General features: G+C 42.0%; 1 protein-coding gene across 1 annotated transcript; it reads right to left on the bottom strand.

The window, feature by feature from the left end:
• Positions 1-6845: 6845 nt before the first annotated feature.
• Positions 6846-12868, bottom strand: LOC106586539 (syntaxin-19). The gene is made up of 5 exons (XM_014173943.2): positions 12559-12868; positions 8602-8966; positions 8192-8428; positions 7785-7997; positions 6846-7592 (listed from the first exon to the last, which is right to left on the bottom strand). Exons 2-5 carry the CDS (start codon positions 8827-8829, stop codon positions 7359-7361), a joined length of 912 nt encoding a protein of 303 aa, XP_014029418.1. The 5' UTR covers positions 8830-8966; positions 12559-12868; the 3' UTR covers positions 6846-7358.
• Positions 12869-20570: the final 7702 nt, after the last annotated feature.

Here is a 20570-nt window from a genome sequence, read left to right as displayed (position 1 = left end):
AAAAGCTATAGTATGACAAATTTGCTAGCTACTAGTGAAACTGGATGTTCTGGGAAGGTACTGTACGTATTTAACCTCTAAAAGTCTATGGGGGGAGGGGGGGGGGGGTCCACTAAGCTAACATATGGAATTGTTTTAAAAAGGCCGTACCATTGATCATTTAGAGATTTCATTTGAATTTTAGGAGCCCCTTTGGTATAAAATTTTTTTAAAATAATAATTTGGCCTTTTCTACTATAGCCCATAGAAATCCATTGAATAACACATTCATAAATGGCAAAACAGACAGTCAAAAAATAAATGATAAGAAATAAGGTTTTCAAGTGTCTTTCCTAAATCTAGGAGATCTAAGAAAGCTCACGAAATATTTTTGTCTTTAGGACACATATTTAACCCCTTTTTCTTTGTTGACACAAAACTACCTTCACACTTCCATTCATTTAAAAAAAAACCTGTACCGGTTACCTTCAAACAAGTCCTGTGACACTTGTGGGTGTCTTAGAGCATTGGATGCTACAGACAGAAGTTGGCTCATTGGCTGTACCGACTTCAGACGAGTCCCGTGGGGCTTGACGTTACAGCCGTTTTCGTGAGAAGACTGATTTTCGGGATGTCTCATGGTCTGACAAATACCGCTGTAGCTCTGTCGCCTTCCACCGCAGATGCGTAAGGCCAACATAGGCGGATGCGGTAGATTGAGACGCAGCCCATGCAAAAACGGACCGATTTTGATGGAGATTTTTGTATTATGTTACTTAGATTAATGCACCGGTGCGTTAATAGACTCTTAAGGATTTGTATATACAGTGCCTTTGGAAAGTATTCAGACCACTTGACCTTTTCCATGTTTTCTGACGTTACAGCCTTATTCTAGAATGGATTAAATAAATACAAATCCTCAGCAATCTACTCACAATACCCCATAAAGACAAAGCAAAAACAGGTTTTATCATTTTTTGCAAATTTATAAAAAATATATTATTTACTTATTTACATAAGTATTCAGACCCTTTGCTATGAGACTCGATATTGAGCTCAGGTGCATCCTGTTTCCATTGATCGTCCTTGAGATGTTTCAACAACTTGACTGGAGTCCACCTGTGCTAACTTCAATTGATTGGACATGATTTGGAAAGGCACACACCTGTCTATATAAGGTCCCACAGTTGACAGTGCATGTCAGAGCAAAAACCAAGCCAAGAGGTTGAGGGAATTGTCCGTAGAGCTCCGTGACAGGATTGATTCGAGGCACAAATCTGGGGAAGGGTACCAAAACAATTCTGCATCATTTAAGTTCCCTAAGAACACAGTGGCCTCCATCATTCTTAAATGGAAGAAGTTTGGAACCACCAAGACTCTTCCTAGAGCTGGCCGCCCGGCCAAACTGAGCAATCAGGGAGAAGGGCCTTGGTCAGGGAGGTGACGGGAACCCAATGGTCACTCTGACAGAGTTCTAGAGTTCCTCTGTAGAGATGGGAGAACCTTCCAGAAGGATAACCATCTCTGCAGCACTCCACCAACCAGGCCTTTATGAGCGTTCTTAGGAAAGTCACTTCAAAACCTTATTCTTATCATTTATGTCTGTTTTGCCATTTATGAATGTGTTATTCAATGTATTTCTATGGGCTATAGTAGAAAAGGCCAAATTCAATGATTTTTAAACGTTCTTTTTTAATATACCAACGGGTTATTAAATAGCTAAATGATCCATGGTATGGCCATCTTAAAACAATTGTCAAAGACTCCAGCCACCCTAGTCATAGACTGTTCTCTCTGCTACCGCATGGCAAGAGGTACCGGAGCGCCAAGTCTAGTTCCAAGAGGTTTCTAAACAGCTTCTACCCCTCAAGCCATAAGACTCCTGAACATCTAATCAAATGGCTACCCAGACTATTTGCATTGCCCCTCACCCCCCTTCTACGCTGCTGCTACTCTCTGTTATCTATGCATAGTCACTTTAATAACTATACCTACATGTACATACTACCTCAATTACCTCGACACCGGTGCCCCCGCACATTGACTCTGTACCGGTAACCCCTGTATATAGACCCACTATTGTTATTTACTGCTGCTCTTTAATTGTTGGTTATTCTTATCTCTTACTTTATTTAGGTATTTTCTTAAAACTGCGTTGTTGGTTAGAGCCTGTAAGTAAGCATTTCACTGTAAGGTCTACACCTATTGTATTAGGCGCATGTGACAAATACAATTTCAATTCATTTAAAAAAAAATATTTCATTTTTTTATTTTTAATAAATGTGCAAAAATGTCTAAAATCCTGTTTTTATTATGATGAGGACATTTTTTAATAAGGCTGTAACGTAACAAAATGTGGAAAAAGTCAAGGGGTCTGAATACTTTCCGAAGGCACTGTACAGCAGAACTATAGCTTAGACTGGTTCAATGCAGTGTAATGTTATACTGTTTGTGAAGTGGCATCTGGCCGCTTGAGATTTCACTTGCTCGAAGATGGGAGAAAATGATTTCCCCCCTTGTCCTTCAGCCCTATTGCTCAAATCTGATTAGGGCTTTAGAAAAAAATTCACCACTGGGTGACATTTACATAAAATAGACACAAACAGAAAATATAATACATGCTGAATAGATTTATTTATAATGTTGATCAATAAAATGTAATAATTATATAATTCTTTATTTATTATAAATGATACATTCACAGTATTGTTGTAAACATCTTTGGATTTCTCACTATACTCTAAACTGTAAACTATTTAAGCAACTATTTTCCCTCTATTTGCACTCTGAGAAACCCTTCTTCATTCTGAGACTGGGGAAATAATCACAAATATGAAACTAGTGAGTCATATCTCTCTCTCACTCTCGCCCTGTCTCTCTTTTTCTCCATGTCTGTCTCAGACACAGACATCCTGTAGTCACACCGTATATCCTCTCCTCCTGTCCAGCCCTGAGAGTCGCTCCCCTAATAAGCAGAAATAGTAAGTAAATAATTGTGCAGATTCAGATGTAGAACTCTTCTAACCTGCATCGGTTCACAGAGAGGCTGTCAGATAGTACTGTAAATCACACATTCACACAGGGACAATCACACCATAGGTCGGTGTGTGTGTGTGTGTGTGTGTGTGTGTGTGTGTGTGTGTGTGTGTGTGTGTGTGTGTGTGTGTGTGTTTGCTTGGTTCCTGTGGCTGGGAAAACTTTTGATCCCGTCCAGGTACAACACGCCTCAGTGATGATCCACACACACACACACACACACACACACACACACACACACACACACACACACACACACACACACACACACACTGGCCAGGCGTCCAAGCTCTCAGAGAACATTCTCAGTCTGATGAGAGAATGGCAGAGTTTCAGGAGGTTTATTGGATCAGAGGTGACTTTAGGAAGAGGTACTCCACTCCATTATCACATGACAGCTTTGATCGCTAGCCATTTGAACTACTGATAATATTTGACAAGGATGTGAAAGCATTGAAGCGTATTAATATGTTTTACTGCTATAATTTGGCCCTAACAGAGGTACATTCCTGCCTTTTAATTTCAGTTTCCATTCTATCCACCATCTATTTAATCTAAAATGAGGCTGCAAAATGACATTTCTCAGCATTCCAGACTGATTATACAGAACCAATTGGAATATTTTACATTACAGAAAGCACAGACGGATGAGCAGACGTGTGGATGGACGGGTGGATGGACAGATAGAGAGATAAATGAAAGGACACACACACACATAACACACACACAGATATGAGAAAGGATTACCTTTTTCGACAGCGAGAGTCTTGACCTACATAGTAAACACAATTTACAACATTTCCGTTTTGATTGTGTTAGCAGAATGTGTGCTGAAAGCATTGCCCCGTCCATATGACTGCAGATTGGCCCTGTAGAGTTAGCAGAGGAAATAGCATTATACAGCTAGAGTGCCCAGTAATCACTTTGTGTTGAAATAGATGATAGTGTAGAGTACAGTATATCAGGGAGACTAGATCAGATGATCTGATATTGTTCCTGGATTCTATAACAAGGACAATACAATAACTGTAATGACTTTCAAATGCTTGCAAACTCTTTTACAAAGTACCAAAACATCATGCAGAAGGTAAGTGAATTTTCTGTATGACCAATTGCTGTATTGCTGACTCTGAGGTATAGCTGATGTAAATATATGCATCTGGTATTGATGTCATTATGCTAAATAATACAGTCAATGAATTAGTGATGAAAATGTGATGGCCGGGCTTTTGTAGAAATGTTTTACATTTCTGTCACACAGTACAGTCAATAGACCCTACCTTCACAGTGGGAGGGCTGGATGAATCTCATATTCTGCTGCTGTCTGTGTTGTCTATCAGATCTGATGAAGGCAGAGGCCCAGTGGTGTGTGTGTGCCTTTCTCTCTCATTAAAGACAGGATTAACCTGTAGGGGGGCTCCCTGTACCCTCAAGCCGCCCCAAACCCCAACCAGGTCACTGAAGAAGGCCTCCACAGAGACATGTTTTATTAACAGATGTCAGTGTTAATATCTCTAGTGTTCATGGTGAGTTGTTTCTCAGCCAAGCCATGACAACTCCTCAGGCTGGGTTTATTACAATGTTGTAAATGAATCAACATGATCCACATGCAACAACACAAAATAATCAAGTAGAGTTGTTACGAAGCAGCAGCATGGAACCGGCGTGTGATCAAATTTGTCCTGACTGAAAGCTATTCATCTCATGTGATTTCAGTAGGTAGATCGTCATTCAAACACATAACACAAAACACAAACAAGAGAGAAATGCTTCTTTGACTATGGTAGTTGCCATTTCTTGCATCGCTCCACTTTTCACAATTATTTGACAGCAGCGCCACCTGTTGTTGAATTCTCCCTCTGTACCCTAACACAGCTGAGACAGGGAAAGAGGACAGTGATTAGAGAAGGTGATACAAATATGGGGAAAAGAAAGGACAGAGAGAAGAGACAATAGCAACCTCTTTCAGCATCTCTCTGGAACACCACAACAATGGACTCCTCAGTTCTAATCATATTTTTTTATTATGACCCCCATTACAGTCTATCTGTCTCATTAACTGTGCAACTTCCCCCAGGTTAACTACAATACCTAGTTGTGAGATATTTAGTCAGGATGCTCTGTTCTAATTGGTGCAGAGAACCTGTGAGGTGAGGTGACACGTTGGTCTACCTGTGCTGTCTAGCTGTCTAAACTTCTCTTTCATAGTGTTATTGATCTGTGTTCAGCAGGAAAGTGACTGTGCTGGTGGTGAGTCTGGACAATGCAGGGAAGACTACTATAATCAGAGGTCTACAGGGAGGTGAACTTCTCTCTCATACAGTAACATCAAGTTTACTCTCCCATAGGCATATACTTACAGTTGAGGTACTTCACCCAATAACTAAAGTTTGATAGGTATGAAAAGTTCAGTCTTTGATATTGGGGGGATCTATCCCTTTGAAAGCTGTGAATAGAGACTGATGTGTCGTCTGCCTCAGGCTACCACAGCTCTTGGGATCTGGGCTAGTAGGTCCTGCCCTGCTACCAGTGTGACCTGTGTGATTTAGCACAGGCTGTAACACACAACACGCTGCAGGTCCTGTTACCCCTGGTCTGACGTTGATGGGCTTATAAAACCACACAGTAAAATAATGACAGATCTCTGGACTGACCACAGCTGGTTGTACTCAGACACACTTTGATGTTCCTTAGACCGTTATAAGAGAACCTCTTACAGCTTCACAGACTGACTGATCACTGATACACACAGACAGACAGTAACTTCAAAACAAGTTTGACATGTAACAGTTATATGGGTCATGAATCTTTAATGCACTGTTGTGATCTTAAAGAGTATTACTGAATGTTTGTCTTATCTTTCCCCCAGGAAACCTGTGACCAGCCCCTGTGGATGGTGTGTCTGTGACTGAGCTATGTTTGGAGGGGTGCGGGGGGGGAGGTTGTGCCATCACTGAGGTCCTACAGCATCCCCACATCGCTAGCAAGCCTGTCCTTCTGTGAGTATTTCAGGCAGGGATAAGCTTATTTTTACAGTACTATTTGAAACACAACATACAGCTTTCCACTGCACTTCTTTCAGTGACCACTCAGTGGCAGGTTGCTACACTGAAACAGTTGAATGTCCTCCAGATGGTTATTAGGGGATTGTGATGGAAAGTGGATAAGCAGGCGTATGTAGACCTGTGGGTAACCTCTCTTTGGAATTTGAACAGTCAGGAAGCTTATAATTTGTTGAAACCTTTGGAGTCTGTCTGAGTGAGTATATTGTTGAATATGGAACAGCTTCCCCAGGCCATATCTCAATTGTATTATAATGTATATTACTGCCTTTATTTTTGCTGAACTCCTATGATATCAGTACAACCTGTTACCAGTCAGGTCCAGACACACCCTGTCCTCTGTCTTGACTCTGACACCTGGGTCCACCGTTAACACATTACACACACACACACACACACACACACACACACACACACACACACACACACACACACACACACACACACACACACGAACACGAACACACAGACAGTACTGGGCCATAATCTTGTGACTTGGCATTTCCCCTGATTTTGCCGTGACACATATGGGTCTGTAATGAAGTACACTCCCACACCGCTGCTGCTATGACAAAGCACAGTGACACAGTAAAATGTGTTATAGTTTCACCTACACTGTTCACAGTCAGAGAGGGTTTAATTGTGATGTTGATTGGTTTGTAATGTTCTGGAATATTAAATAACAGTCTTTGTCTGAAAGTCATCTTCTGAAATGGTAACTGGCCTTAACAAAATAAAAGTTATCATTAGGAAGTACAAAAGCATACCCAATGTGAAATTGCTTAATTCACAGTGAAATCTTGAAATAAAACACATTTCCCATTGAGCCTGCCTGATTTGAAGTGAAACTCTCAGATAAATACATTCATATGTATTGTACATACACAAAAGTTTGAGTAAATACAAAAACTCGCACTTAAATAAATACTTGCAATGATTAATGAAAGTAAAATTCAATCTGTTTCCACATTGTGAATACTTCTGTGCAGTTAAACAGTCTTGCTGATTCTCAAAATGCATTGTCTTGCGTTAAAGTTGTCCCTCATGAGTGGAGACACTGACTCCCACTCTGCTTCAACTGCACAGCCTCGTACAATCCTCTTGTTCCTGGATGATTTCTGATCACTGTAATGGGCTTAAATCTTCTCTGAACACTGTTCTGCCATGCCACCCTAGAGATTTCCCTCCCATACCTGTAGACACTCCACACCAGAGCTCTTCCTCTCCCCATCTGAAAAACCTCCAGGGCTATCTCCAGTGTTCAGGGGACTTGTCCCTTCTCTATGTGCAGCACCTCCAGGGGCAGGAACAGCAGCACAGTCTCCTTAGAGGGTTCTTCTTCTTGTACCTGGTGGCCATTTTACATTTCTCGTTAGTGATGGTGACGTAGTCCTGTGTCTTCTCTACGCTGGTCTGGATGTTGTCTATGTAGCCTCCTTGCTCCTCCACCAACATAAAGATATCCATGAACAGATCTCTCAGCTCCTTCATGTTGCTCTCCAGATTCAGTAGCTCCTATAGCAGTTGCACAAAGGATAAAGACAAAACATTAGTCAAGGATTTGTCTGAACGGACAGTGAAACTGGTGTAAATTACATGCGACATTAGTGTTTGTCGGTCACAGACATACAAGGCCTACTGAGAGTCTTAACTTTACCTTCAATAACATATTCTTGCATTTTCTTACGCATCAAAACTTACGCTTACCTTGTGTCTCTGCTCGATCTCGGACAGCTGAGCGCGTGTGATGCGTTCGTCGTTGAGGAGGTTCTGGTTGAACACCTCCCACTTCCCTGTGGCAACCATTTCATCGACTCCCTCCTCGGTGACGTCACGACCAAACACCTCCAGCTGGCGGATGATGAAGCTTTTACAATGCTCCTGTTTACTGAGGATGGAGTTGTTGTACAGACACATCACCTAGGAGTGGTAAAATATGAACAAGTACTTTAGACCAGAAACAGCCATTTCTTTTCACTGTTTGCTTAGCTAGCATATATTAAAAACTAAGCCTGACAATATATATTTTTTTGCTGACGTTCATCAAGTGTTGTCAGAAAAACATCAGAAAACACCATTGAAGTAAAAGGTTCTAATAAGTATTGGAGAGTCACCTGTTGGAATTGTCTAAGTAGCGCTGCGTGTTGGGAGCGTTGAATGCGTGTAGCGGCTGTAGCCAGTCCCTGCATGTCTTCTAAACTCTGTGCCTTCTTGAAGAGGGCATCCAGCCGTCTGTGGATGCTCTCTGCCTGCAGCTTGATGTCCCTCGTCACACTGCTCTCCTTCTTCATCACACTGAAACGACGCATGGTCGCAACCAGGGTCCTTTGTTGCTGGCTGAACTTCTTCACCTGGGGAGAAGGAGAAGAGGATTCAGTCAAACTTTAAATGAATAACAATTCACAACATTATTCTCATGGACAATTGGACATACAGTTGCAGTCCAACCGAGGTGCATGCTTTGCGGATCGACCTGTCTATATAGTTACGGCCACTCCTAGGAGGAATATGTGAGCTTACTAACCTCCGTTTCCAGCTCAGTGATGTCACCGCGGATATGCTGAGCCTCGGACAGGAAGTTGTGCAGGACTGGTTCTTGCTCGAACACCACAGCCTGCTGCGGGGTGGCGACCATAACCCCCAATGGGGCATCTGGGTCAGCATCTTCCTCAGGGAATGGGGTATCTGTCTCTCTGCTCGCCTCCTGAAAACCCTGGGCCCTCTGACGCAGCTCCTCCAGGCGGTCCTTCATGGTCAGAGACCTCTCGGTGGAGATCACTCAGAAGGATGACAAAGCCTGTCAGTTGAGGCCCCTCAGTGAAGTTATCTCCAAAGAACAGAGCCTCTTGGTGGACCTCACTCAGGAGGACAGGGTCTGATGTTGTTTCACTGTAATAAGGAACATATGGTCTTGGTTGACAATGTATATGGTGTCTCCAACTATTGTTGGTATACCTAAAGAGTAAACACTGTTTTAAACAAAGGTGTTTAAGTCAACACTTGAGTTTATTCATCATAATTACAATGAGGAATTCAAGGTCTTATGAGGTAAATATGTACAGTACCAGTCAAAAGCTTGGACACACCTATTCATTAAAGGGTTTTTATTTATTTTTACTATTTTGGCTCCAACCGCCGTGTCTTTGTGAGATGCAGAGTAGGTGAACGGATAATCTCTGCATGTGTAGTTCCCACCATGAAAAATGGAGGAGGAGGTGTGATGGTGTGGGGGTGCTTTACTCGTGACACTGTCTGTGATTAATTTAGAATTCAAGGCACACTTAACCAGCATGGCTACCACAGCATTCTGCAGCGATATGCTGTCCCATCTGGTTTGTGCTTAGTGGGACTATTATTTATTTTTCAACAGGATAATGACCCAACACACTTCCAGACTGTGTAAGGGCTATTTGACCAAGAAGGAGAGTGATGGAGTGCTGCATTAGATGACCTGGTTTGGGATGAGTTGGACCGCAGAGTGAAGGAAAAGCAGCCAACAAATGCTCAGCATATGTGGGAACTCCTTCAAGATTGTTGGAAAAGCATTCCAGGTGAAGCTGGTTGAGAGAATGCCAAAAGTGTGCAAAGCTGTCATCAAGGCAAAGGGTGGCTACTTTGCAGAATCTAAAATCTAAAATATATTTTGATTTCATTAGCACTTTGTGGGTTACTACACAATTCCATATGTGTTATTTAATAGTTTGGATGTGTCTTCCCTATTATTCTACAATGTAGAAAATAGTAAAAATAAAGAAAAACCTTTGAATGAGTAGGTGTGTCCAAACATTCGACTGGTACTGTACTTTGGTGTGTCCACTTTGAACTGGAAATGAGTCTCTCTTCACTTTGTTTCTTTATAGCACCACAAGATCTTCTATAATGAATCTGGCATCACAAGCTCTTCAATAATGTATCCGTAGACAAGGGCAACATTCCTAAGAAATTCCCTAAGCACTTTGGTCCACTGAGCTACAAGTAGTGTTTGTGGCTGGGAATGGCAGGGAGAGATACATTAGCACAATGTTTATGCAGCAACAGTGAATCTACTTCAGCGTTGCTTCCCATGAGAAGTTATCTTGTTTGTGTTTTTGCAGTGAAGGACTTCCCTTCACCAGTACCTCTCCCTGACGTAACGATATGATGACTGCTTTCAGAGAAGTGAACTTCTAATAGACACACACAAACACACACATGTACAAACACACACACCCACAGAGAGCTTGTCAACATTGCCCTTAAGATACGGTTAGTCTGACTGTAATCCACACTGTGGTATCTGTGGCATTTAGCAGACAAATCTGGTTTAGCTCGACAGCAAAACATAATAAGTATTACAACAGTTTCAAGGTTCATCAGTTTATTCTGAAGTATATTCCGTATATATATACAGTATTTCCCCTGCAGTGTCTGGATCGTTTGGAGGACTTTAACTGTTAGGAAGGGTGGAGTGAACAGAATGTGTATTTTGAATTATATGGAGCGTTGTAAATGACAGACTATCCAATTACCAGCTGGATTACAAACAGGAAAGCCCACAAATTACCTGGTGTGTGTGTGTGTGTGTGTGTGTGTGTGTGTGTGTGTGTGTGTGTGTGTGTGTGTGTGTGTGTGTGTGTGTGTGTGTGTGTGTGTGTGTGTGTGTGTGTGTGTGTGTGTGTGTGTGTGTGTGTGTATTAGTGATGCAGGGGTTGACTCATAACCCACAGTCCCGGTGGTTATATATTGTGTGGATGAAGAGCGGGTGGGTTGAACAAAATTAAAACAATACTTTAAAAAAATCCATAAATGTATCATTCTTGTTCAATTTATATCTGTCGGCTACATTGAGGTTTTTCTTTCATTATTTTAAGCTATATGGCATTAGGCCCTAAAACATAGGCTTACGCGCTAACTGTTGGCCATCACACACCAAATAGCCTACATGCCAATCACCAAATGGTTTTGGGAACAGACAGAAAACTTAACGTCGATCCACAGAGGCAAAAAGGACAATATGGGAATTTAATTCAATAAGAGAAAAGCTGCAAAATGGAGTTGAAAATAAGGAGAAGGGAGGGCCAGAAAGGCAATGTTTGGGAAAGATTTGGTGAAGTGGTAAAATAGGATAATAGCAGTGCCGGCTATGTTATGTGTGATGTTTGTGAGGCGCTATGCAAAATCGACAGTCACAAGACGGGACTTCAAATAGGACTATGGCACGTCAAGGGAACTGTAGCCTACTGTTCAGATGGGTTAAATGGAAACTGAAATCTGGACACTGATCGTAGGTCGTAGGTCTCACATAGCTTTAAAAATAACTCCTGTAGAATTAAGCATTTCTTGATACACCAAATGTAGGCTAAATTTGTACTCGGGGAACAGGAGTGGAGAAATATGATTTATTTCTTTTAGCATCTTGAGAGAATGCACTCTGCAGTTAGATACCATCTGTAAGGTGCTGTCTTTATCAGCATCATAAAAGCTGATACTATTTCAACCACATAAAATATTCATCCAAGCTGAACTGAAATCTATCAGAAATATGTTGGGTCGTTTTCACAGCTTTCTATTTCCTTACAACCATTCAAACTGGTGACATTTGGACATTTTGCACAGAAAATCTTTCACATTTATTATTTTCTACATTAGCGGGTTAGGGAGGGGTGCAGACCTCAGATGTTCACTTTATCACATATAGTCGGGCGGTTGCGGATCGGTTATTAGTAATTGCGGGCGGATGCGCGTGAACAAACAGCTGACCTGCGCACCACTAGTGTGTGTGTGTGTGTGTGTGTGTGTGTGTGTGTGTGTGTGTGTGTGTGTGTGTGTGTGTGTGTGTGTGTGTGTGTGTGTGTGTGTGTGTGTGTGTGTGTGTGCAATACTGAAGTGTGAGGCCTCCTGCATGTTCTAACACTACAGACCTCTGACCTTCTCTAAGCTGGAGATCAGATTGAAACTAAACCATAGAATTAGAAATACTAGAACACACATTCCCATCCATGTCAACTTTCATGGTTGATGGACCACAGTCATTGAGTTTACCTCCCATGGACTAAGCCGGGGCTTTGTCCGTTCTGGTCATTGTAACTCTATGATTCAGACATTACTCAACCGATTCTAGAGCAATGCGAGATTCAGCCTGAAAACCCACTCAGTCCAGCTTAGTCTGTCTGAATGTTGTTATGGTTTCCCCTGTTCGCTGACTGCTTTCCAACTTTCCATCTGTTCACCTGTCACAGAGTTTATGAGGGAACTGCCTGTTGACATTTGTCACCATAATGCAAGTGTTCTGCTGGGTTGGAAGAGAACAAATGCTTTCCTCTTTTACACAGGATATTATTGTGAAGGCAACTCTGACCTTTTTTATTTTTAATTAAATACATTTTTGGTCTTAAGAACCTTGAATTTCATATGAGAAAATAATAATATACACTTATGAAAACATATTCTAACACTTACAACAAGTATCCTGAGTCAGGCAGGCGTGAGTTCTGCTATTTACCTTGTTGTAGTAAGTAATCCGTGAGGCTTAGAGCCTGCCATTTATGTTTGGCCAGGAATGTAACTGCCAATTTAGCCAAGCCATGGAGAATGGATTATTCTTACTTCACATAAAGTATCCATGAAGTTATCCAAATGTATATCCCATCCTTCTGAACGGTATCCTCAGGGAATCTATTGAGCCTTCCACTCCAAATACTTATTAGCTGTAGGTCACGTGTCTGTGTGTTCTGTTAGTTTTCCTATATGTTACAGTTAGTCAGTAAACTGCTATAACAGAGAAACAACACTTCCCAGGAAATGTGGTTCTGCCAGTCTGGCCACACCCCTTCTCTCTCAGGGAGAACTCTCTGTGGCCAGTGGGAGAAGGGAGAACAGATGTGGACTATTCTGTCCCAGGGGCTGCTCTAACAGCGTCATAGAACAAATAGAGCTGTATTGTGTAGAACAGCAATGATGTAGAAGAGTTGTTTTAGCTCTATACATTACATTATGTATGGCGCCTACGGTGCAGCCTGCTAGCTAAGTCACTGGTCTGGCCCTATTGTGTTTCTCAGGCTCCAGTGGCTCCACTGAGCATGGCTGACAGATTGTTTCTGGCAAGGCCCAGAATTATAGGAACCTTTTAGGAGGGAATGGACATAGTCCTACTCTACATGTACACCCTCAGATTGGCATTTTGAAGAGTCTTGAAAAGTTGTCATCAGAGAGAGGGTGACCTAAAATAAAACAGTGGCCAACATTTTTGACCGAACGAAGGCCTACTGTATGTGTTTCATAAAAGCACAGGGTGGAGAACTAAATGTCAACCAGCAATAAGACGAAATACAACTGAATTATAGTAACCAGCAGATAATAAGCAGGTGTATGATTCATTCCTAATGTGTAGGTGTTATGACAACAAAATATACCATTTTGGGTTGTGACAGGTGTGTTGTCAAGTGTGCCATGTTCATCTGTCAGCACTTACAGACAGAGTAAATAATGGCTCACAACCACTACCTGCATTTCTTTACCTGTCCCCTGTCTCTCTGTCCTAGGCTTGACAATGAGCAGAACCTGTCCATGGCTCTAAGGTGGAGCTGATACACCGTCTCTCTCTGGAGACACCGGTCAACAGACACCAATGTAGCTTCTTCATAGTAAGTGTCTCATAGCATAGCATATCTTGCAAATGGCTAAAGGCATGGGGTGTAATCATTAGTCCAAACAAGAGTTTCTATTGGACAAATTCAGGTACACTCTTGGAAAAAAGGCTTCCAAAAGGGTTATTCGACTGTTCCCATTGGACAAACCTTTTTGGTTACAAGTAGAACTCTTTTAGATTCCATGTAGAACCCTCTGTGGAAATAATTCTACATGGAACCCAAAAGGGTTCTACCTAGAAACAAAAAGGGTTCTTCAAAAGGTTCTCCTATGCAGACAAACAAAGAACCCTTTTTGGTTATAGATAGCACCTTCTTTTCTAAGATTGCAGGTCCCTCACTGCTTCGCTCTGTTTGCTTCCGTTTAAGAAACGTTTTGCAACAGAATTGGCGTAATGAATATGCTAGTGTTAAGAATTTGTGTCCCTGGAACATGTCCTTGTGTTGTTCTTGTAGAAGTTGTGCTCGACTGTACTTGGCTCAGGGAAGACGTTGAATAGGTCCATCAGAAAGGGAGTAGAATGGCTCTGGACTACATCACCAATGATTATAAGGCTCTTAATGAGCGCGTGCAGACGGATACAGCACATAAGAGATAGAAGAGATAGCACGCCTTGAAAAAGAGTTAAGAGGGGAGGAGAGAGAGAAAGAAAGGGAGGGAGAAAGACTGAAAGTTGAGGAGCAAAAAGAGGTTGATGGAACACCGCATAATGCTCTCAAATGAATGGATGTGCAATTCTATATGCTTGGTTTGTTCACAAGGCACCATCATGGTCACTGCTGGTGTTCTACACAGTGAGATAAGCTGCTGCATGCTATCAGAGTGTCTGATTTGATACCACTCACTGTGGAGAATGTCAACAACAGAGAACAGACTGAGTCAAAGTCACATCAATAGTATCTGTTTTCAGAGCCTTGAAAATTGTCTCTTTAAGAACGTTGTCTTGTAGAGAATGTGGTCTCTTTAGCCCTGTGTGGGAGTCAATGTACCCAGAGAAAATATGTTGTGTTTAGTTCTGCAGGGTGAAGCGTGGAGGGAGGAGGAGGAGAGAGGGGAGGGAGAGAATAGAGGCCAGGGTCAGGATGATGAACTTACAGACAGCTTATTTGAGGAAATCAGAGAGCTCAGTAGTGAAGTGAGAAAGCTGGCCCGGTGAAATGAGCCAATGAAGAGGGTAATGCTAATGTATCCACTGCAGAGAACAGACTCCTATTCCGGCCCTGCTCGGAAACAACACTTCCTTTCTGAAAATATTTGATTGGTGTAAACAAGATGGTAGTTATTTGGTACCCTTTGTACTTGAATAGGCTTGTTTACGTCTATCAAAATCCATCCAGGTCTCAACAAGTGCATGGGGGTATAGGGGCTAGCAGTTGTTTTTGGACACAGTCCAACACTGCCTAACAGCACATAATTGACTACTTCTCCTGAACCCAGGACCAAAGACCTAAAGGCCAAAGACACATCAACTCCACCAAGATTGTCCCAACTCTTATACAAACAAACATCGTAACCCTGGGAATACTCGCATCAATCCATTATAGAGAGTATATTTGTCAGGCTGGGGAGATTTTCCCCTGTCTGGTATTTAAGTCGGAGTTATGGTGTGTTCCCTGTCTGTGTAACTCCAATATTTTGCATGTCTGTGCAAGTAGGAGCAAGTAGGAGGAGAGACTGAAGGAGAAGGAGAGGAAAGAAGTGAAACAGGAAGAAAAAATGAGATCATATCAGAAAAGAGATCTAGAGAATTCAGCTGAAGAGGAATGTCATTCGACCCACTGTCAACAGAATACCTCCTCGCGAGGCGAGCCCATCACGGCCTAGACCCAGAACCTACCCCAATTCTCTCCACTTCAACCGCCTGCCCAGGCCCAAACACTGCCCCCTATAAACCCTAAACTCAAGGTTAGGTAAGTGGGTCTCCCCTCTTCCACTGGGAGAAGAGCAGGTAAAGTACACTAAACACTGTTTATACACACACAGCATGGATGAGGAAGTTAGCTCCCAGTACTGTCTAATCAGCTGGTGGAAAATGAAAGTGATAAACATCTTCAGGAAATGGCATCAACTGCAGATTTTTATCAAACAAAATCAGGAAGTACCGGAAGTGAACATGTACCATGTCTGTTTCTCCAGAAAAGGGAGTCATCTGTAAAATAGTGTCCCAGACTGTCAGGCCTATGTAGTGAATTCTATGCTGGACCCAGTCACCTCGGTCACCCCAGTCTCCCTCCAGTCTAAACCAACATCAGGATAGACCAGCCAGCTCACTCACTACAGGTCCAAACTGGCAATAAAGACTCTGTCATTTTATTGTTGTGTTTCATAGATTGTTATAAGCTAAGTTGCCTGTGCTAGACCACTGTTAACCAGAGACTTGGTTTACAGTAAATCTGGAGCACATCGCCCTCTAGTGACAGATTAAGGAGGTTATTCTTAATGACCAGTTCACCTGAATGTCATAGACACAGCTTGTGGCCATAATGACCCTGAGGTACCATTGGTATCTACTGCCTATGGACTACATCAGCGAGTTCTCCCTTTAAGGCTCCTACAGGGAAGTATTGCTGAATCTCTTCACTGTAACTGTAGACACAAAGTTATTTCCTGCTCTAATGAGATAGTTCAGATTAGAGGTGCAAAGCTGCAATCATCAGAGGCTGTAGTCTTGCTGGGTAGCGGTTCTCCCTGGCACTTTGCTGAACAGTTAAAGGGAAATTTCAAAAAGGTTCAACTTCATGTTCATCTACTCCAGCACCACCCCAACATCAACATATGTGAAAATGTTGTAATATAAAAGATAGAGGAAAATAAGTGTTTCCAATGACATCATCAACCAATTAGTAGGCAATTAGTAGTCAATGCCTACTTATAATTGGGTAAAATCACACTATGCACACCGACAATTTCATTGGAAACACTTATTGTCCTCTATATTTGTTATTACAAAGAGCCCAATTTTCCCATATGTTGATGTTGGGGTGGTGGTGGAGATGATGAATATAAAGCTGAAGATGTTTAGATTTCCCTTTAACGTGGTTGATTGCCCGGTGAGTACACACACCTGGCGTCCTAAGTCTAAATTGGTCCCCAGTGTAGATTGTTGCATCTCTACAGTATAGTAGCCTACAGGAAGCTTTATACAGCTCTGGCCCGAGTTTACCTACTCCCTCAGAGTCCACCTGACTCTTCACCTGCAGAACCAGGTAGCTTACAGTGGCACTGACCCATACACCTTACATTTACACTGAGTGTACAAAACATTAGGAACATATTGAGCCACACCCCCTTTTGCCCTCAAAACAGCCTCAATTCGTCGGGGCATGGACTCTACAAGGTGTTGAAAGCGTTCCACAGGGTTGCTGGCCCATGTTGACTCCAATGCTTCCCACAGTTGTGTTAAGTTGGCTGGAGGTCCTTTGGGTGGTGGATCATTTTTGATACACACGGGAAACTGTTGAGTGTGAAAAACCCAGCAGCATTGCAGTTCTTGACATACTCAAACCGGTGCGCCTGTCACCTTCTACCATACCCCGTTCAAAGGCACTTAAATATGTTGTCTTGCCCATTCCCCCTCTGAACGGCAAACATACGTAGTCCATGTCTCAATTGTCTCAAGGCTTAAAATCCTTTAACCTGTCTCCTCCCCTTCATCTACACTGATTGAAGTGGATTTAACAAGTGACATCAATAAGGGATCATAGCCTACACCTAGATTCACCTGGATTCACCTGGTCAGTCTATGTCATGGAAAGAGCAGGTGTTCATAATGTTTTGTACACTCAGCTTACAAAAACAAAGTGCCTTCAGAAAGTATTCAAACCCCTTGACTTTCTCCAAATGTTGTTACAGCCTGAATTTAAAATGGATAGCATTTACATGATTTCTCACTGGCCTACACACAATACCCCATAATGTCAAAGTGAAATTATGTTTTTCAAAATGTTTAAAAATTAATAAGAAAGGAAAAACGAAAATGTCTTGAGTCAATAAGAATTCATCTCCTTTGTTATGACAAGCCTAAATAAGTTCATGAGTAAAAATGTGCTTAACAAGTCACATAATAAGTTGCATGGACTCACTCTGTGTGCAATAACAGTGCTTAACATGATTGTTGAATGACTACCTCATCTCTGTACCCCACACATACAATTATATGTAAGGTGCATCAGTTGAGCAGTGAATTTCAAATACAGATTCAACCACAAAGACCAGGGATGTTTTCCAATGCCTCGCAAAGAAGGGCATCTATTGGTAGATGGGTAAAAATAAAAAAACAGACATTAAATATTCCTTTGAGCTTGGTGAAGTTATTCATTACACTTTGGATGGTGTATCAATACACCAAGTCACTACAAAGTGGCAGGTGTCCTTCCTAACATAGTTGCGAGATAAGAAGGAAACCGCTCAGGGATTTCACCATGAGGCCAATGGTTACTTTAAAACAGTTACAGAGTTTAATGGCTGTGATAGGAGAAAACTGAGGATGGATCAACAACATTGAAGTTACTCCACAATACTAACCTAATTGACAGAGTGAAAAGAAGGAAGCCTGTACAGAATAAAAGTATTACAAACGTGCATCCTGTTTGCAACAAGGCACTGAAGTGATACTGCAAAGAATGTGGCAAAGCAATTAACTTTTTGTCCTGAATCCAATACAACACATTAATGAGTACCACTTTTCATATCTTCAAGCATAGTGGTGGCTTCATCATGTTATGGGTATACTTGTAATCGTTAAGAACTTTTTCAGGATAAGAAGAAACAGACAAAATCCTAGAGGAAAACCTGGTTCATTCTGCTTTCCACCAGACACTGGGAGACAAATTCAGCTTTCAGCAGGACAATAACCTCAAACACAAGGCCAAATCTACACTGGAGTTGCTTACCAAGAAGACAGTGAATGTTCTTGAGCGGCCGAGTTACAGTTTTGAATTAAATGTACTTACAAATCTATGGCAAGACCTGAAAATGGTTGTCTAGCAATGATCAACAAGCAATTTGACAGAGCTTGAAGAATTTTGAAAAGAGTAATGGGCAAGTGTTGCACAATCCAGAAGTGGAAAGCTCTTAGAGACTAACCTGGAAAGACTCATATTGTGTGAGGTAAACCCTCTGGCTGGGTGATTTGTGTTCACCTGAGGAGAGAAAGGTGAGAGCAAACACATTTACAGAGGAAACACACACACACACAAGCACACACACACACACACACACACACACACACACACACACACACACACACACACACACACACACACACACACACACACACACACACACACACACACACACACACACACACACAGTAAACACACAAAATGCAGCCCCTGCTCCATCTGTGTTTGCGCTCCGGAATTTAAAGGGAATGAATAAACAAACAACTGAAAAGGTACATTTCTGTAAACAAACAGGTCTACTTTCTGTTATGCTAATGTAAACACACACCGTACCACTAGGCATACAAACACAGAGTCAGAACCTTCTGAATGTTGCCCACAGTGGTCACTGTATCCATGTGTGTGTACATGCGTGTGTGTGCGTGTTAATGTACCTTTGCATATCCATATAAAACACTAATTTACAAGCCTTTGCGTGCAGCACATAAAATCTCCATCCAGCCACATCCACACATAAACATTACAGCCTCACCACACTACATCACTGAATCAGCTATTAAAAGTGAGAGATGTGACATTGCCTCTGTAAGTGGGTTTCCAGGGCCAGGCTGCAGTAATTGTCATTGTGGAAGTAAGTGCCATTGTCCCTCAGATCTATATTATGGGAATGACTCTGGCTGTGACAGGCGCTGGGGATGGGATAGGGGGAGGGCTGTGTGTGTGTGTGACAGGCGGGGGTGGCTGTAGTGTGTGATGCCCGGCAGTCCTTCATCCCTCTGGTCTAAACGGTGCTGTCAGGCCTCTAATCGAGATGGAAGAGAAGACTGGTTGGATGGAAGAGCTGACTGCAGGCTGCAGATGAAAAGCACAGATCGACTTCTGTGCCCTTGTCCTGTTCCTGTTCCTCCAGTAGCAATAGTATGGATTACCCTAGCAGACAGGCAGGCACATTGTTGTGACCACTCAGAATGACCTATAGGCTAGCTAATCTAGGCTGGAAAGGGGATGATGTGTCACTGCTAGAAATACAAAAACTATCTGTTGGTGATCAATTTTTGCAGGTTTTATTTTTGGGGATCACAAAAAGTTTTATGCATCTGAGATTGCATCATGTGTATCTAACATTTTATTGAGCAGGTTTTCCAAGATATTTCGGTGGTTTGTTCTCTCTGTTTTTCTCTTGAATGTGTTGTAAAGTCCAGCAGTGGGTTATGATGATTTCATTATTCATTGTGTTGTGCTTAGCCTGCAGATGGGGCTGCTGGACTGTGAAACTCTTCTTTGTTGTGGCCCGGTGAGGTGTCTTGTGTGAACTGGAGACGAGCATCATCCTTTGTATATCTTTAACTGCTGAGCATGCAGGGACTTTTCTGTACTTAACAGATCAATGCTCTCTTCTATTATTACTGAAGAATAGCAGTCTGGAGTAGCATTCTCTTCAATTGGGTTTTCTCTGAGCTCGAGTGTGATGAGATCAATCATAACACTTTATTTCCCATAGCAGGTTTAATACACATCACTTCCCTACAATCACCTGTTCCAGAACCCCAGGAAGAGTAGCTGCTGCTTCAGCAATAGCTAATAGGGATCTGAATAAAATGCTAAATACTTAATGTCACAGACTATTTCTATTCCTATTCCTATAACTGACTGAGTTTATATGTCAAGTATACTGTATAGAGCTTTATCTGTAGAGGTATTTTCTGTCAGTTTTCACCATTGAAGCAGTTGATTGTAACTGAGG

Source organism: Salmo salar, chromosome ssa25 (genome assembly GCF_905237065.1).
Source record: "Salmo salar chromosome ssa25, Ssal_v3.1, whole genome shotgun sequence".
In the NCBI taxonomy this organism is placed as follows: Eukaryota; Metazoa; Chordata; class Actinopteri; order Salmoniformes; family Salmonidae; genus Salmo; species Salmo salar.
Note: the sequence above shows the minus strand (reverse complement) of the source record. Positions and strands in the feature narration are given on the sequence as shown.